Below are 19,112 nucleotides of genomic sequence, written 5' to 3'. Positions count from 1 at the left end.
GGGTTGGGGATACAGGGGAAAACGAGGTACCCTTGCGAATTATGGGGTCCCTTTTGTGAAACTAGGCCCAGTCTAGAAGACAGCACTGTACAACTGGGCCATAGTTTTCCTGGGTAGAGACTGTTCTGGAGAGGGAAGGAGGAAAAGCTGAAGACAGGAGGGCAGATAAAAATAGATTGGCTGGTGGGGTAGGAAGGAGAGGAAGCAGGAAAAGGGGCGAGGCTACTGGGGCTTGCAGGGAAGGGAAAGTGTATGGGAGGCAAAAATGAGATGCCCCTGTAAGTTGTTGTGGGGCTACCACTTGTTGTAATGTAATGTGAGGCATTATATTAGTAGAACCCATGTCTCTAATAGAAATTAAGAGGCGCTGGGTGGTTCTAGTATTTGATGTTTAAATATATGGAGTGAATGCTTATAAAAAGTTAGATTTGTAAAATTCAAAATTGTCTATCACCTAATGAAAACAAAACGATAAATGTTTGTGTATTAAATGCAGGGGCAAAGGAGATTACCATCGATTAGGCCATGGATCCGATGATCATGTTAGGAGACCACGACAGGTCCAGGGACTGCAAGGAAAGAAAGTCATTGCCATTGCAACTGGCTCTTTACATTGTGTATGTTGCACTGAAGATGGTATGTAGCATAACTATTGTTTCCCCTCCCCCCAGTATTTAAATCTTAAAAGTGAGCATTCTGATGTGGTAAGGGAACAGAGCAAATTGTTAATTGGAGTAAAAATGTACAGAGAGTGGTCATGCTTTCTTTTAGACACCAGGCCAAAATACATTTTTGTTCACCCAGGCCTTCAATTAAGGAGTTGATTAAAAAAAAACAAAAAAAACACTACTTTAGGCTGGAAGCTGTTGTTTTATGCTGTCTGTGGTCTGCTCTTATGATTTACATGTTTAAGATGGACAGGGATTTTAATGCCAGATTAGGTCATATCTTTTAATGTCTTTATTTTATTTTGTAATCCGCCTGGTGCAGGTTCCTGGAGGGACAGCATAAAAGTGTCCTAAATAAATAATGTGGTTTCTCTACTGGTCATATACTAGGACATATTTGCATTAAGCCCTGAAACATTTCATAATTTAAAAAATATAATCTCATTGACTGTGAAGGGACTTTTCTAACACAGCCCCTTTTATTGTGAAAATTCCTGAGATGGTGACTTAATAATAGCACATGGCAACTGGCTCTTGGATTTTGATGTGCACAATAAACAGTTCTTTGCTTTCATATATGTCGCTGTGAGTTTGACACAGTTGCTACAATCTTACAGTCCTTATTTTCCCATCCAATTATCTCTCATTATTTACTTCCGTCCTCCTCTTCACTATTTTTTCTTCCACGTTTTTACATACCGTTTTTAGACATGTAATCCTCTTGCTCTGGCTGTTTTTTTCTGTTCTCCATTCAGTATTTTCTTGGCCATTTCTTTCTCTTTGCTTTTATACCCCTCCTTTTAATGTGCTCCTCTTCTCCTTTTTAACGTTTTCCTCCCTAGGGCTTTAAATTGAATCAAGAATTTTGAGGCAGTGCTAGTGTTTATATCTCGAAAACATGAAGCAGTAATTGCCAAGTTGACTACGAGTCTATGTGAGCAACATGAGTCTATGCGAGCAACATTCGCTCAGTAATCTTAAACTGCAACCATTCTCTAGAAAGAAGGACTCCCAAATCAGTGACTATGGTTGTTGGACAGGCTCGAGCGAGCCCCAATACTTTTCAATTAAGTACCGGTTCGAAAGTGTGGAAGAGGTTAGAATGCCCCAGTGAGACCAGGATCCCCTTATACACTGTCATATTCAGTTCTCCATCAGTGGAGGAAGATACCCTTGTATGGGTTGTGCCCTCCTCCTTGCTCCATGTACAAGAGGGCATATGTGCATTTTTTGGGAAGGCTTCCATTATCCTGAGGAGGTGCCTGCCCCTCCCCCTGGTGCCCTGTCCACTCTATGGATGGGTGAGATGCCATAGTTCTGTCACCTTGTTTAGGGAAAAAGCAGACAAAACTGCTGAAACGCCTTAAGAAATTAGCAGGTCTGCCTTGCACGTTGCACTCACTAGTGGTGACAAAAGCAGCCTCTGCCTCAGATGGAATGCCCCATGGCAGCAGCTGGTGCTGAGCTGCTGCGAGACAACAGCAAGACTGATTCTTTCTCCCAGGCCCCGGGATAAGCCTCTGTAATGACAGCAAGTGCTGCTGCTTCAGCTACAGCTCTCCTCTTCCTTGCTGAATCAAGTAGCAGGGATAGAAATTAGCTAACAGCTAATTGGAGGAATTGGAGAGAAACTCCCTAGGTTGACAGGGAGATTTGTTTGGTGGTTTTCTTACCAGTTCTTCAGCCTTATTGTATGTTCCAGTTATAGGACTCCAGGGCGACCCCATTAGCATCGCTTCTGTTATTTCTTAGGGTCCCCAGTCCTTTCCTTCAATTCCAATATTCCCACTTGTTTGTTCTGCAGGTAGTGAGATATTAATACACAGTAACTATGAAGATAAGCATCTGCAAATTCTTAGCCAGTTTTCTTTTAAACCCTACCAAGCAAGTTGCATTTTCATCGCCGGCCTTTCCTGCAGATATTTAGGGTCTGAAATGGTGTGCAGTGCTTTGTGCGACTTCCAGAGCTGTGTTTGTAATCGGTACCTTTGATATCTGCCATCACTCTGTAGTCACATAGTCATTTTGGTTGATTTAGGTGAAGTGTACACTTGGGGCGATAATGATGAAGGTCAGCTTGGCGATGGGACAACTAATGCTATCCAAAGACCACGGCTGGTTGCAGCACTTCAGGGTAAAAAGATCAACAGAGTGGCCTGTGGCTCAGCACATACCCTAGCCTGGTCCACCAGTAAACCTGCTAATGCAGGCAAGCTCCCAACCCAGGTACAATGCTCTCTTTACAGTCAGTTTTTTAAACTCTTGGTGAAACACCCTATTGGTCACGTTTTTAAGTAATTGACGCTGCAACATTATTGTTAGGGTTTTGCTGCTTCAGTGCAATTTCTAGTTTTCCTTTATTCCTGGATCAATCCCGTGGGCAGTTCTCAGTATTGGGATGTTGGCTGATCTAGGATCATCATCATAATAAAACCGATGCCTGTTGGGATGACATCATGATACCATGCAGCCAATCAGGTTTGGTGACGTGATGAAGTGGGTGGGAGAGGAGGATCCGAGCAGGTGAACAGGGAGCTGAGGTGGCATAGTGGTTGGAGTACTGGGCTAGGACCTGGTACAACCAGTTTGAACCCCCACTCTGCCGTTGGAAGCCTGCTGCCTGACCCTGGGCCTAACCTACCTTACAGGGTTGTTATAGTGAAGATGAGGCGGAGCAGTAGAATAAGCGTATTTAGATCCCAGTCAGAGAGAAAAGCTGGATTTAAATTAAAAAATGAGCATAATTTTTTTTTGCCGGCATTGTTGAAAAGTCACAAAACACAGAGAATTTGCTTGAGTCGTATTCGCTTTGCCTTGCATGTAGTCCTGTGTGTGGATGCAAGCTGTAAAATCACAGAAACTTGTAGAAAACTTTACCATTTTAAAACCAGTTCTTTGCCCTGTAGTGGTTACTATAATGAGACCTACTGTCCTTCTGGCTGTTGTTAAACTAAATTATAATACAAGAAAGATGCTCAAATAAATTTTACTGCAGAAGCAGAGAATATCTTAATTATGAGAAGGGGCGTAGGGGAATTGGTTTCTCTCCTTTCACTTCTCTCCTGAGCATTTATCTAGCGTGGTGTTGCTGTCTGGCTCTCTGGGTAGTGTTTGACAGGAGTCCTTATGGTACAGCTAACTAGGCTTCAAAAATTTTATTTGTCTGTGTCATCAATAAAGTTTTGTTAATGCTGAAAACACAATCAATACCTGGATGTTTCAATTCACAGTTAACTGAATTCTAGTAATATACAGCAATTGCATATTAATAGTTAAGCACACCTTAAACCCAAATAATGTAATTGTTCTAGGTTCCTATGGAGTACAATCATCTGCAGGAAATTCCTATAATTTCCTTGAGGAACAGGCTGCTGTTGTTGCACCACATCTCTGAACTCTTTTGCCCTTGCATTCCCATGTTTGATCTGGAAGGACGCCTTGATGAGACTGGCCAGGGTCCATCAGTGGGATTTGATACATTGCGTGGAATTTTGATATCTCAAGGAAAGGTATCTTATCAGTATTCAGCATTCCACTGAAAATCATGTGCTAAGAAATTTTTGTCTGCCGTAGTAACAGTGTGCAAAGCTCTTGAGAAAAAGTGTTATGTATAAATTCAAGGGTTTTCTGCATAAGCATAAACTGGTGTAGCAGTATGGACTCTGATAATAATAATTATTATTAATGAAATTCCACTTGCACACTTTTGCAGTTCTGGTCTTTTTACATGGTCCAGGCTACCAAGGTGATGTAAACATCCATCCAGTGGAACAGTGGGGACATAGCCCACAACAGGTGTCAGAGCTATGGGGAGATGTAGCAGAAACGACCATTGATTCTGTGGAACAGCATTATCGGTGGAGTGAATTCTGACGGCATCACAAAAGAATGGGATAGTCAGCTGTTTTGTCCTTGCAGCATCTCTTTTCCTTTATCATCTGCAGAATAACAGAAGCAGCTGCTCCCATCAGTGCCTCCTCCATGCTGGGTGATGCTGTAGTTTGGTGTAGTGGTTAAGTGAGCGGACTCTAATCTGGGAGAACCGGGTTTGATTCCCCACTCCTCCGCTTGCACCTGGCTGGATGACCTTGGGCAAGCCCTATTTCGGATAAAAGCTGTCCTTGAAAAAGATCAGTTTCTGTCAAGAGCTCTCTCAGCCCCACCTACCTCACAGGGTGTCTGTTGTGGGGAGGGGAAGGGGAAGGAGTTTGTAAGCCGCTCTGAGACACCTTTGGGTAGTGAAGGGCGGGGTATAAATCCAATCGCCGCCTCCTCCTTCTCCTCTTCTTCTTCTTTACAATACAGTCTGCAGCAAAATGCACCCGGAAAGCCCTGCTGGGGCAAAAAGAAAGCAGACCCACGAATCTGCTGATTCCTCATTTTGAGTGGCCAGGCAGGGAGGGAATATCTTTTCCTTCGTGTGTTGAGTAGCTGTGCCTGGTTGCTTGTGGTGAGAGGCAAAAACGGCACAAGAACAGGAAATGAGCCAAATGGCAGTAGCTGCAACCTGTGCCCAGATGCTTGTTGGGATTCACTTTTGATTATATTTTTATACTACAAAATATTAATACAACTAAGAAACCGAAGTAATAAATAAAGCAGTAAATCATATAAATAAGAGGATGCAATTACAAAACAAATTACCAACATAATCAACCAAAATATATCACAACCATCTTTTTATAGAGTTACACAGTTACACAAATCAACTTAAAAGGTAAAGGTAAAGGTTCCCTTGCTTGAAAGCCAGTCGAGTCCGACTCTAGGGTTGCGGTGCTCATCTCCGTTTCAAAGCCGAAGAGCTAGCGCTGTCCGAAGACGTTTCCGTGTTCATGTGGCCGGCATGACTAAACACCAAGGTGCACGGAACGCTGTTACCTTCCCACTGAAGTGGTACCTATTTATCTACTTGCAGTTTCTTGCTTTCGAACTGCTAGGTTGACAGGAGCTGGAACTAGAGATGGGAGCTCACTCCATCATGCGGCACCCGGGTCTCGAACTGCTGAACTACTGACCTTCCACAGCCGGCAGTTCAGCGTCTTAACCACTTGAGCCACCGCAGTTAATAAAGCCAAAGGTTTCCTACAAGTAGAGAATTTTTTAGCATCTTTTAAGCGTATGAATTCTGTTAATTCTCAATGAATCCTAATGAGATACTGTGGAGAAAGTGTGAGATGATGCTTTTGCTTAAGTGCTCTACTGGTATGTTTTCAGGCATAGGTTGCACCCATTTGCTGCCCCCATCCTGCCAGCACAACACTATTGGTCTAATTCTTCTGTCCCCTGCTAGTGTCCCATTGTGTTATGCCCATGCAAGAGGGTTTAAGAGAGATGCTGTCCTGGTGGTTGAGAGTAACTGAAGGACTGGCCAATGCAGTAAATAACACACTTCTTTGTCTTCCTTAGGAGGCAGCTTTCAGGAAAGTCGTGCAAGCAACAATGGTGAGAGATCGTCAACATGGGCCAGTTGTAGAACTTAACAGAATACAGGTAAGAGAGTCGCATTTAGGGGTATCTTGAACCTGAGGCTCCTGTTAGCATAGAAACTTCCTCTTGGTCTCCAGGTGTTTGCTCCTGGAGATTGTCGTCCCAATGATTTCTTGTGCTGCCTCCTTTTGGAAGAATTCAGGTCACTGCTCCTGTGCTATGCTAGTGTGAAAACTCTGTGACCTAGGGAAAAGCCTATAAATAAAACATTTTGACAGGAATGAGAAATGCCTGTGATGCTGTGGTTCTAATTGGGCCTGTGCATGGTAGAAGACTGGAACTGTGCTTGCCTTATGTGTGCATGAATATGTGTGGAGAGCCTAATGTGTAGCTGCAATCCGTGTCATTTAACCCGCAAAAGTGGACAGAAGAGGGGTAGTAAAGATTGCATAGACTGGGCACATGGAAGTTCAGCTCCATGACTTTTAGGTAAAGGTAAAGGTTTCCCTTGCTCGAAAGCCAGTCAAATCCGACTCTAGGGATTTGGTGCACATCTCCATTTCCAAGCCGAAAAGCCAGCGCTGTCCAGGCAATGTTCCCTCTAAGCTGTGGAGTCTCGTGAGCAAAAATTCTACTCTGTGAGTTACTGTCATTAAAATTGTGAGCGAGTTATTTGGGTACTGCATAAGTTAGTTTGCTCTGGAGCCATCCCTCCTGAGCTGAGATAAAAATGTGTGAGCCGGAGGCTAAGAAACTGGGAACTAGCTCACACTAACTCAGCTTAGAGGGAACATTGGTCCGTGGTCATGTGGCTGGCATAACTAGATGCCGAGGCGCACAGAACGCTGTTACCTACCCACCGAAGGGGTACCTATTTACCTACTTGCAATTTCTTGCTTTCGAGCTGCAAGGTTGGCAGGAGCTGGGACCAGAGACGGGAGCTCATTCTGTCATGCGGCACTCGGGTCTTGAACTGCTGAACTTAGGCCCAGTTAAATTTGGATGGTTTTTCATCTGGTCTCAGCAATTAGTACTGTAAATTTCTTATATTTGATTTTTCCTTTATTTTAGTATGATTGTTTTTAAAAGGGACTAATCCTGGGGGGGGGGGGATGAGGGGGGGGGGGGGGGGGGGAGGAAGTCATCTGAATGCAGCATAAAAGGTCATTTGTTGATACCAGTATAATACATCTGTCTGTATTATACTTTCATTAAAACACTAAGTAGGGATATGAAAAGGAGATCATGCTCTATCTCCATACCTTCTCCCTCACATGATTTTGATCGGTCTTTGCTTACACGGCTCTGAGTACATCAAAATGGCCTCAAGTACAATTGAAGATCAGGAAACTGAACTCTTAGGCATCACATGTGGTCACATTGGTGAAGGAAGTGGTTATTATAAGAACTTTCTTCTCCATTCATTGACGTGGAAAAGTTTAATGTCAGGCCTTAGGCCAGAAGTGTCTTTTCAAGAAGAATTTCTTCAAGTCTGAATGTAAAGTATTGTTTTATTATATGGATCACAGTCTGTAAAGGAAGCTTGGCCTGTTTCTATTCACAGTCTTGGTGCATGTAACCAGGTTTCTCTTTATCTCATTGTTAGTTTTTCCTCGTATGCTGTTCTTTTTCCCCCTGGAAATTGAAAGGGGTGGAGTGAGGGGCAGAAAGGGAGAAAGAAGGGAAGTTATGGAACAGACAAAATGATGTTAAGGCTAGAGAGTATATTATATGCCAGCACTGCATTCTTGAAACTTCTATATGTTTAAAAAGGTTTAAAGATCACAGTAACATGGAGTTCAGAGTCAAACGGAGGACTAGGTAACACTGTATTTCTTGCAGAAATAAAAAATGGCGTTTCCAGAAGGAAATTCTTAAGGAAATGCCTAATACAAAGTCAGGCCAATAATCTGTCATGTCTGAATACAACCCATTTTCCTGGGTGTCTGAGAGAGGTCTTTTCTGCTGTATTTCAGTTAGAAATGTTGAGGTATAGAACTTGGAGGCCAAATAAGTGCAATGTGTATGTTACGGAACAGCATACAGAGGAAGTTGCAGGATTAAGGAGGCAGGATGCCTTGAAGGCCTTAGACAGTGACGGGTTTAGGACTATTGTGCCATGAGACTGGACCCTTTTATAGGACTGGATAATCCTGTGTTGGTCATGATTTACTGTGTAGAGTTCCATAGTCCTCTGTGAATTTTGTCATCTTTTATTTATTCATGTATACCCCCACCTTTCTTCCTAGTGGGGACCCAAAGTGGTTTACGTTGCTGTTCTCTCTTCCATTTTATTCTCACAACAATCTTGTGAGATAGGTTAGGCTGAGTACGTGTGACTGGGCCCAAGATCACTTAGCAATCTCCCCCCCCCCTCTCTGCGTGATCAGGGAAAGCGTTCTAGAAGTAAAGGAGGATTGGCTGGTCCAGATGGCACAAAATCTGTTTTTGGACAGATGTGTGCTAAAATGAGCTCATTCAGCCCCGACAGTCTCCTTTTACCTCATCGTGTTTGGAAAGTCAAGTTTGTCGGTAAGCTCTTTATTTTTCATATAGTTCGCTTTTCTAACTTCTCAATCAAAACAATTGCATACTTGTCATGTTGGAAGAGGAAGCTGCTTCAGGTAAAGTATTTGTGGAAATCAAACTTGCAACTCAAATCTATATAAGGTTAATGATGAAACCCCATAATTTATGTATACTAAATAAAGTGTTTTCCGATTTCTTCTTTCACTTTGTAGTCATGGTGAAAAACTAAATTGAATTTCAGATTAAACTGAAATAATACAATTCAAGGCTATAGCAGCATTCTTGTGAGCATGCTGAAATAAATTGCTAACACTGTAAAGGTTCCCTTATTTAATTTTCCATAGTGCATTGTTCGGTTGGGTTTTTTCTTTTTTCATGGTAGTAATTTTTGTCCTGTCTCAGATGGGGAAAATGCCTCTCTCTTAATGATTGTGGCATTTGAAAGATGGAACATCTCTGGAACATTAATTGAGATTGAGGGGGGGGGGTGGAACTGTGTTTTTAAATAGATAATGCTGATGACACAGAATGTCTAATTCTGTAGTTGGAGCACATGTTGGTGATTCTAATGAATTCTTAATGATCCACCAGTATTTTGAAATGTTCCGCCTGCTACGTTCCTCAAGATAAGCTGAGTGGCAAAATAAACACATTTGGCAGCTATTCATTTGGGCTGAACATAATGGTTTTGATAGACATGGCTGTTTAATAGCTTTTAAAGTAATTTGTCATTAACATTGACGTCCCCATAAAATATGTTTTCCCTTCCCTTAGGTGAATCTGTAGACGACTGTGGGGGTGGTTACAGTGAATCGATAGCAGAAATGTGTGAGGAGCTTCAGAATGGGCTGACGCCGCTTCTGATTGTGACTCCCAATGGAAGGGACGAATCCGGTGCCAACAGAGACTGCTTCCTCTTGAACCCTGCAGCAAAGTCATTGTTGCACATGAATATGTTTCGTTTCCTGGGTAATTTTTGTATAAACATTGCAGCATCTTTACAAATCGTACAGTTTCATAATGAACTCCATACACATCTGTATAAATGTTTTGTTTTAAAACAACGCAGGAGTTTTGCTTGGAATTGCAATTCGGACTGGGAGTCCTCTTAGCCTCAACTTGGCGGAACCCGTGTGGAAACAGCTGGCTGGAATGAATTTAACGATTGCTGATCTCAGTGAGGCAAGCCTAAAATTTAAATTCCTTCATTTAATATTAGTAAAGTTTAAGACCAAGCCTAGTTCTAGCTTATGTTGCTAGAGGAACAGTATCTGTTTCCAGAAATATACTTGGTATTCAGCTATGGACAGTAATTACTTTCTTTCTGTGGTAAGGAAAGGTAGTAAAAGTGGAAGGGGAGGTTGTGGGCATGTGTGAGCCCATAGCCTTCTCCCTTTTATACCTCATTAACAAAATAATATCAGACCAGGGCATAACAGCACAGCCTTAAACATGTTTATTTAGAAATAATTTAATGGGATTTACTAGACCTTGATAGCCCAGGTTCGCCCAATCTTGTCAGATCTCAGAAACTGAGCGGGTCAGTCCTGGTTAGTACTTGGTTGGGAATCCACCAAGGATGTTTAGAGTTGCTATTCAGAGCCGGGCAATGGTGAACCACCTGTGAACATCTCTTGCCTTGAAAACCCAATGGAGTCGCCATAAGTCTGCTGTGACATGAAGGCAAAAAAACAAAACATGCTTAGAATTTCAGGCCACAAATGGCAGCCCTTATAAGGGCAGAAAGGTGGGATATCAATTTTGTAAATAAAATGAATAAATAATTGTAAAACTATAATCAAATACAGCTTTTATTTTGGAATTTGGGTCCTGTCACAAGACTCTGAAGACCCTCCAGTTTACCAGCAGAAACATTCAAGCCTCAATCATATTGTTTATATAATCACTGGTGGAATTCAGGGTAAAGAAGACAAGAATTGTAAAACCTACATCTGTGTTCTCTGGATGCTATGTATTAGAAATTGGTTTACTTGTGAAAGATTTGTTGTTAGGAAAATTTCTTCTTGCCCCTTTGCTTTATGTCTTTTCAAGTCTACTGCAGTTATCACTCAACTTAAACTCCAAAGGATTAATTTTATTTGTGTCTATGCTGATCTTCTATGCCTCAGTGACAAACCATGTTCTGATTCTAACCCGATAAGGCATTTTCATTTGGCTGGCAAAAATAATTAAAACCTGATAACACCTTAAGAAAAGCCCTGCTGGATGACACCAAAGGTCCATCTAGTCAAATTCCCCACAGTGGCAAACTGTGCTCTGATGGTCAGTGGCTCTTCCTTGCTGGTGGCTAAGAATGTGGCTAATCCCCCTTCAAACTATCTAAACCAGTGGCATTTGCCATATCAAATGGCAGTAAATTCTGTAAATCGGTTATATATTGTGTGAAGTACCTTCTTGTACCAGTACTGAATCTGTTAGGGCACGCTGAGCTTGTTAGGCATATCCCAACCCTAAGCTTTTCGGTATACTGGCTGGATTATGGCATCATAATAGCGTCATTGAAACTCCATGTTGTATACGGAAGGTATTCTTTGATTACTTCTTTGTTTTCGATCTGAAAGGTTGATAAGGATTTTATTCCTGGGCTCATGTACATCCGAGACAATGAAGCTACTTCTGAAGAATTCGAAGCCATGAGTCTGCCTTTTACAGTGCCAAACGCTAGCGGTCAAGACATTCAGCTAAGTTCCAAATATACCCACATAACGCTGGATAATCGAGCCGAGTATGTGAGGCTGGCAATAAATTACAGGTTTGTGTAGCAGACATATCCTATTTAGAATGCAGTTGTGTTGAGATGAAAATTGCATGGTTTTGCTACTTGGATATAGTCAATCTGACCTCTCTGCTTCTTTATTGGAAAGGGGGGCACAGGTCTGGAAACATTATGGCAAAAAGAACAAAAGAGGATCCAGGGGTTGAGGTAGTGGCTGGCATCTTGCTAGTTTGAGACCGTTTTATTCTGGCCTTTGCCTTTCCTACAGAAACCCTCTGTCATTTTTTTGCAGCATTTTTAGGGTCTGGATTATCAGTTTTATCATCCTAATTTATTATGAAGACTTTCCCCAAAACTCATCTAAGTAAATTTCATAGGAAATGCAGTGGCCCTCTTTAGGTCTGTATGAGAGATTCTCACCTCATTGACATGTATTTTTTCTGCAGACTCCATGAATTTGATGAGCAAGTTACTGCAGTTCGGGAAGGCATGGCCCGTGTTGTCCCTGTTCCTCTTCTTTCCCTTTTCACAGGATATGAACTGGAAACAATGGTGCGTATGTGCCACTTTCATTTCTGCTGGCTGGCATGATCAGATCATATGGCTTTGCATCTTGGCGCCAGAGCATGTACTCGAAACTCTTAAACTGCTTGTAGTAAAAGTGCTGAATAGGCTATTGGCAAAAGCATTACCAAAAAGTTGTTTAAGTGACCTTTCCAAACATTGATCAAGAATTGCTTTGTGCATAAAAAGGGTGGATCAAAGTTGGGAGGAACCTGGTGGTTCACTTCTTTGAGAACTTTGCTGCTATATCTTTAGGAGGATGAGAAATTTGCTGACAATTCTTTTATACTTGCCATGTTTCAGGGATGGTGATTGTTAATTTTTCTATGCCCTGTTCTTTCTGCTGCGTAGGCCACCCTCAGTTGTGAGGTGTGCTCACAAGTGCAGAAGAAAAACCGGCTTGCTAAGAGTTTTAGGCTGGTACCAGTGAATTACATTTCATATATCTTAAACTAAACACTAAAAAAAGAAAAACAGCCAACATTATGGTAGATAGAAAGGGATGCTTGCACAGGAAATCTTGAATTTGGATCCCCCAAGTTTGGTCATTGGATAGTCTGCATAAACAAAAATTTCTCCACCTTAAAGTGTATATTATTTTGAAAGATTCTTTTTTAGGACTTAAAACATGCTTTGTTCACTAGATTAGTATCTAGAAATGAGATGATGCAACATATTTATTTATGTATTTATTTATTTATTTATTTATTTGTTCATCACACTTATACCCCGCCCTCCCAGCAATAGCCGGCTCAGGGCGGCTACCAAAAAGATAAAAGAGCAGTACATAATATAGTAATCATAAAGTCATAAAAACAATTACACATTAAAAGGTACTAACCAATAACAGTCCAGATGTCATTAACAGTAGTAATTTACAAGGTGATGTTCAGCTTCGATGCCTTTCTAGTGGTCAGTCCCGATCTCATATCGTGCGGCTGGCTCAGGCTGCTTTGAGGATTCCAGCGGACAGGGTTTTTTCCCCGGGGCGGCTCCTAGTTGAAGGCCTGGTGGAACAGCTCCGTCTTGCAGGCCCTGCGGAACTGCCTAAGGTCCCCCAGGGCCCTGATCTCCTCCGGGAGCTTGTTCCACCAGAGAGGAGCCGCCGCCAAGAACGCCCTAGTCCTGGTTGTAGTGAGCCTGGCATGCTTCGGTCCGGGAAGGATGAGTCGATAATGAGACCCTGATCGCAGTGCTCTCTGGGGAACATGTGGGGAAAGGCGGTCCCTCAGGTATGTAGGTCCCTGAACATATAGGCCTTTAAAGGTAACACCTTAAAGTGAATTCGGTATGCTATTGGTAGCCAGTGCAATGCCTTCAGCACAGGCTGAATGTGCTCCCGCATTGGGAGGCCCATTAACATCCTGGCTGCTGCATTTTGCACCAGCTGTAGCTTCCGGATTTGCAATAAGGGCAACCCCATGTAGAGAGCATTACAGTAGTCCAATCTCAAGGTGACCATTGTGTGTATCACCGTTGCCAACTCGTTGCGTTCAAGGAAGGGAACCAACTGCCTAATCAGCCAAAGATGATAAAAGACCGACTTGGCAGTGGCTGCTACCTGGACCTCCATTGTTAAAGAGGCATCCAGGAGCACTCTCAGACTCTAACCTCCGGCGCTGGCACCAATAGCGCCCCATTGAAGGTCGGGAGCAGGATCCTTACCCCTGATTCACCCCGACGTAGGCACAGGACCTCCGTCTTCATCGGGTTCCGTTTCAGTCAACTCAGCCTAAGCCAACCAGCCACGTCTTGTAACACCCGGTCCAGATCTTCTGGTTTGGAGTGGGACCAGCCACCCAACAGCAGATAGAGCTGGGTGTCAGCAGCGTACTGGGGACAGCACCGCCCCCTGAGGCACTCCACAATCAAGTGGGTGCCTTTGGGAGAGCTGTTCCCGAAGGGCCACCCTTTGTCCCCGGCCTTGGAGGAGGCGCAGGAGCCATTGCAAGGCAAGCCCCTGTATTCCAATGTCGGCGAGGCAGTGGGCCAGTAGCTGATGGTCAACCATGTCGAACGCAGCCAACAGGTCTAACAGCACTGCTGATCCGCCTTGATCCAGATGCCTCCAGAGATCATCCATGAGGGTGACCCAAACGAAAGCTGGACTGGAAGGGATCTAAAACAGAAACATATTCCAAAAAGCTCTGAAACTGCATTGCCACCGCCCTCTATTAACTTGCCCAAATAGGGCAAGTTGGAAACCGGCCAGTAATTCACCAATTTGGCTGGGTCCAAAGATGGTTTTTTAAGGAGAGGGCATACCACTGCTTCCTTAAGCACTCCTGGGAAAAGTCCCAGGACCAAACTAGACAATACTGAGTCCCCAAGTTCTTTATGGGGATGTGGTGCCATTTTAGATCTTGTTCTTAAACTTTTCAAAATGCTGTAGGGGCCCAGTCTTGCTGAGGGCTGTGGAACAAGGGAATGGCTCCTGTCTTCACCCCTCCCCATGCTGTTTTCAAAAGCTGAAACAGCCATTTAGATAAAAGCCACCACCCCCATGCCATGGTCTCTAGCAGTACTTGGGCCCCCACAGAATTTGTAAAAGTCTAAAAACAAGATATAAAATGGTGCCGTGTCCCCTCGTTGGACTTGGGAATGTGGTATCGCCTAGCATGACCCATCGAAAGACCCACACAAGTGTGCCGTGTGGTTTCCTATGTCAAATGAGTAAAGGGCGTGTGGCCAGTAAAGATTCCATTGCTGCAGAACTGATATCAGTTAGGAAAAACTGTTGGGTTTTTAGTCAGTTGCTGGAGGCTGGCTTGAGGAAGCCAGGGTGGAATTGGTTCCCTTCAAGGAGAGGGAGGGAGGTGTTAAAATAATAACAGATACAGTAAGAGACGCTGGTGTTTATATTTTATTGTATTAATCTGGTGACTTCCTACCTTGCCTTATATTAAATTCCTGCGTTTACTTTTTTCTCCTCACTTCCATGTGGGGTTTGTCTCACCTGGATGCTTGGGTATGCTATTTGGGTGCTGTCTCTCTATCAAGGGGGAGCCAGGGGAAAAGGGGATCCTTCTGGCGCAAATCACAGGGAGGGAGGAGATCCAAGGTCTCCCCCTGTGCTATAAGTAAAAAAAACCAACCCTTGGTGGGGGCACGTAGGCTTGCCATCTTTGGAGCCTGTAGGGGTGGAGGGGAGGGGTTAATGGGTGCTAGGGGAAGGTGGTGGGGCCCTACCTCACACCAATGGTGACTTTCCTTTAGAGAAGAGGCAGTGCTGGGTGCCAGGCGACACCATTTTTATTTATTTATTTTTGCCCAGGTCTTCACTTCCAGAGTTGTGACACTTCAGCACTTAAACCTTCCCACTGTGTTTAACTCTCTTCCAGTTGTTTTCCCTTCTTTTTTCTGTTATATCCCTGTCTGAGAGAGGGATCCTGGTTTGACTAGCTGCCTGTTCAATTTCTTCATCTCGCTGCTTCTGTCTACACTTATTCATTGTGTCTCCTTGCCTCTCTTTGGCAGCCAAGTCGCTTTCCTGTTCTCTTTCCCCATTATCAGACAACTTTCTGTTTCCTGTTCAAGTTGGCATGACTTTAAACTCGGGATGTGCATGGAGAGTTTGGGGAGGGGGTAGTAGAGAGAAATGGGGCATGCAGAAGCAAATGTCAGCTCTAATAGAGGTGGAACCCAATAGGGGTTTTGAGTAGAAAGCTGTAGATCCCTGAGCACTTAGTAAGGAAGTGAATAATGGAAAAACAACCTTGAATACTAATACAGTTGTCACTATACGTTCCTGCTAATCGAGGGCAGTGGCAAGTGTAAGCAAAGCAGTGTATGTGTGTGTGTTCTTATTGCATCAGAGGGGGCAAATCTGATGCTAAGAGAGTTCCAGTTCCAGTATGCTATCAGAGGCATTCCTGTTAACAGATCTTGTCACTGGAAGGTATATTGAATGCCATGAAAGAGAATCACAGGTGAAGTATTCTTCATCTTCCTTTTTTGTTTTATATTATTTTTCAGGTGTGTGGGAGTCCAGATATCCCTCTGCACCTTCTGAAATCTGTGGCCACTTATAAAGGGATTGAGCCCACTGCTTCTCTTATACAGTGGTTCTGGGAGGTAATGGAATCCTTCTCCAACACAGAACGCTCGCTCTTTCTGCGCTTCGTATGGGGCAGGACCAGGCTACCTAGAACTATTGCAGATTTCAGAGGCAGGGACTTCGTTATCCAGGTAAGGTGGGGAGCACTTACGGTTGGTGGTAGGTTATACCCGGGGTCATTTCCTGCAGAAGCGGAGCGCCGGCAGTAAAGAGCCCAGGGGGCGGGCACATGCAACAAGCCCCACCCCCTGCTCCCAGCAGCCCTCAGTCAGAGCAAGAAGCAGCCAGGTAAGTTACAGAGCCCCCCCCCCAATCCCCCCAGTCCAAAACAGTCCAGTGGCACCTTTAAGACTAGGTTTTATTCCAGTACAAGCTCTCCCTCCTCTGCGAGGACAGACCTGCACGTGTCGTCCCCCCCCCCAATAGCTAGCAATCCAAAACAGTCCAGTGGCGCCTGAGCGGTGGGTGTTGCCTTCTGACACACTTCTTGTGATGTCAGGGGGTGTGGTGTATGCAAATAAGTTATGCTAATGAGCTCCCTCACCTCTTTTTCTATGAAATGACCCCTGGTTATACCTAATTAATATATTGCAAATCGGTTTTCCAAGAGCCTCAATTCATATAGTCAGTTCTGTCCTCAAGTTAGCAAGACAGCACTCTCCATACGTGGAAATGCTTGTGTGTTATGTAATGTTCAAAGAACACGAACACTTACTTACATGGAGAAGAAACCCAGTTTGGATTCTGTTCTTGGAGGAAATATACTGCTCCATGCATTTTTACCCTGGACATTTTCTTCCTAGAGGCAAAATGTAATACAGCCAGAACACACTAATATCCAAAAATACCGTATTTTTTGGACCATAAGACTCACTTTTTCTTCCAAAAAAAGTGGGAGGAAAAGTGAGTGCGTCTTATGGACCAAAGGTTCAGAATTTTTTTCCCCCTGTTTTCCTCCTTTAAAAATTAGGTGCGTCTTAAGGTCAGGTGCGTCTTATGGTCCGAAAAATACGGTAATTCTGGAGTGCATTATTTGTGATCACAACACTACATTTTTTTCTTGAGACTGTTTTTCCTCTGAATGAATAAATATATTGAATAGATTACTTACTATGTGGGCTATATGTTGTATTTAAATAAACATTATTGTTAAGGGCTCATACTTCTAGTATTAATGGGTTTAAATCTGCCAGGAAAAAGAGAGTAAATTGCATGAAGGCATTTTCAGGAAAGTTCTCTTTCTAAACAGAAAACTCAAGTAAAATTTCTAGAGATATTTACGGAAACTGCATAATATACATTGTGTGAATGCTACAGCAGAAGTCATTTCTAGGGGAGTTGCTGTTATACTCCAAGAAGACAGTACCTCAGAAAACTCCAGATTGTACGATGAAGTCTTTCACATGCTGTAAAGGTATTTGTATATTCTAGTTTGTGCCAGTTAAATAGTGAAATTGAAACATTTCTCTTTTGACTTGGCAGGTTTTGGATAAATACAATCCTCCAGACCACTTCCTTCCCGAGTCATATACATGCTTCTTTTTGCTGAAGCTTCCCAGGTATTCTTGCAAACAGGTGCTAGAAGAAAAACTAAAATATGCCATCCATTTCTGTAAATCTATAGACACTGATGATTATGCTCGAATAGCATTGACCGGAGAGCCCACTGCTGATGATAGCAGCGATGACTCCGACAATGAAGATGCAGACTCTTTTGCTTCAGATTCTACACAGGACTATTTAACAGGGCACTGAGGGGGAATACCCCTTGGGGGGGGGGGTCAGTGTTGCAAGCACTGAGGCAAAATGCCACAAAGTAGCGTTGGAGAAATGGACAGTTTAGCAAATAGCGTACAAAGTTGTATAATGAGAGAACTACTAATTATTGCTGAAGACAGAGAGTGTGTGTTACTTATTGTAGGAATAATGTCTGATAACTGAAGGTAACTTTCTTTAGAGCAAATGGGTGCCAATAAATGGGCAGTGAACATCTATTTTGATAGCTGAGGGTTTCCCTCTCCTTAATGCTGCACTACAGGTAGAATTTTGTGTTTTACTGATGTGTTGTAAATGTTTATAAAATATTGTTAGTGTGGAATTTAAACAAATGACATCTTTTAAATTGTGGGTGCAATAGATTTCTTTTTCCAAATTACATGTTGTGTTATTTGCATCTTCTTGATTGTATATTGGAACTACTGTGCAATGACTGAATAGTATTATAAATATTTCAATTAACTTTATTAGCTGTTTTATTAAAAACAACTTTTTGGAACACTCAGTTATCAGTATTCCTTACATTCATCACTAGATTACTAACAAACACCTCATTAAGTTCACTCCACCTTCCAGTGTCTATATTTTAGCATATGTATATATATCTTATGTATCTTGAATTGATAAACTTCCTGTGAACAACACAATTTTTAACATGGACGTATACTGTACATAATTGTGCCATGTATATGCAGAAATTATAACTTCCCTCTGAATAAAACATCTGTCACAAACAGTCTAGTAGGGCTTTTTATGGTGAGAAATATTCCAAGGGATTTTATTTTTTCTGGCTCCTGATCAGTCAGTGCTTACATTAGACAAGTGCTGTGGCTCAACTAAAGCGTCAAGGCTTGGACAGGTACAAGCTTGTTATGTTTAGCTCTCAAATAAAAATCCCAAACTGGTTTTGGATGTTAGCTATGAATGGCTGAACTTCTTCCTTATTTTGGGGCTGCATTAAGGGGGAAGGGCGATTTACAAAGGAGGCTATTAAGGGAGGGCTATTTGGAGAAGCTGCCAGTGCCATTACTATTTGCTTTCAATTTCCAAGGAAGCCAATTCCTTTTCCTCAGTCCCTATACATCGACTTGTGCTTTGATTCATCCTTCACCAAAAGATACTCAAGTAAACAGGTAAAGTGATGATCCTGTGTAACGATTTTATATTACTGTAGTCTGAAATCCCTTACCCACAGGGCAAAATCACACCTCACAACTTTATCCTGTATTTTAAAAAATATTGCAGCCATGGGCTGTGACATGTTCTTTCACATGTACACTCTCACTATGGTGCTAAATACGCCATGGTGGCTTTATCTCAGCTGTCTCTGAATCCTTGTTTTCAGTAACATCTC

The 19,112-nt window shown here is 42.8% G+C and overlaps 1 protein-coding gene across 1 annotated transcript in view; it reads left to right on the top strand.

Moving 5' to 3' along the window:
* The window catches only part of HERC2 (HECT and RLD domain containing E3 ubiquitin protein ligase 2), a 121,707-nt gene extending 103,074 nt beyond the window's left edge, over positions 1–18,633 (top strand). Inside the window, exons 82-92 of the mRNA XM_015410976.1 lie at positions 497–636; positions 2,707–2,894; positions 3,980–4,177; positions 6,075–6,158; positions 8,486–8,627; positions 9,399–9,593; positions 9,694–9,806; positions 11,207–11,397; positions 11,808–11,913; positions 15,901–16,113; positions 17,465–18,633. Coding sequence (XP_015266462.1) covers positions 497–636; positions 2,707–2,894; positions 3,980–4,177; positions 6,075–6,158; positions 8,486–8,627; positions 9,399–9,593; positions 9,694–9,806; positions 11,207–11,397; positions 11,808–11,913; positions 15,901–16,113; positions 17,465–17,737 — 1,843 coding nt within the window. The 3' untranslated portion in view covers positions 17,738–18,633. The remainder of the gene's footprint in view (positions 1–496; positions 637–2,706; positions 2,895–3,979; positions 4,178–6,074; positions 6,159–8,485; positions 8,628–9,398; positions 9,594–9,693; positions 9,807–11,206; positions 11,398–11,807; positions 11,914–15,900; positions 16,114–17,464) is intronic.
* Positions 18,634–19,112: the final 479 nt, after the last annotated feature.

Source organism: Gekko japonicus, unplaced genomic scaffold (assembly GCF_001447785.1).
Source record: "Gekko japonicus isolate JY-2015 unplaced genomic scaffold, Gekko_japonicus_V1.1 scaffold244, whole genome shotgun sequence".
NCBI lineage: Eukaryota > Metazoa > Chordata > Lepidosauria > Squamata > Gekkonidae > Gekko > Gekko japonicus.
The sequence above is the reverse complement of the archived record's forward strand: the minus strand, read 5'-3'. Positions and strand labels throughout refer to the sequence as shown.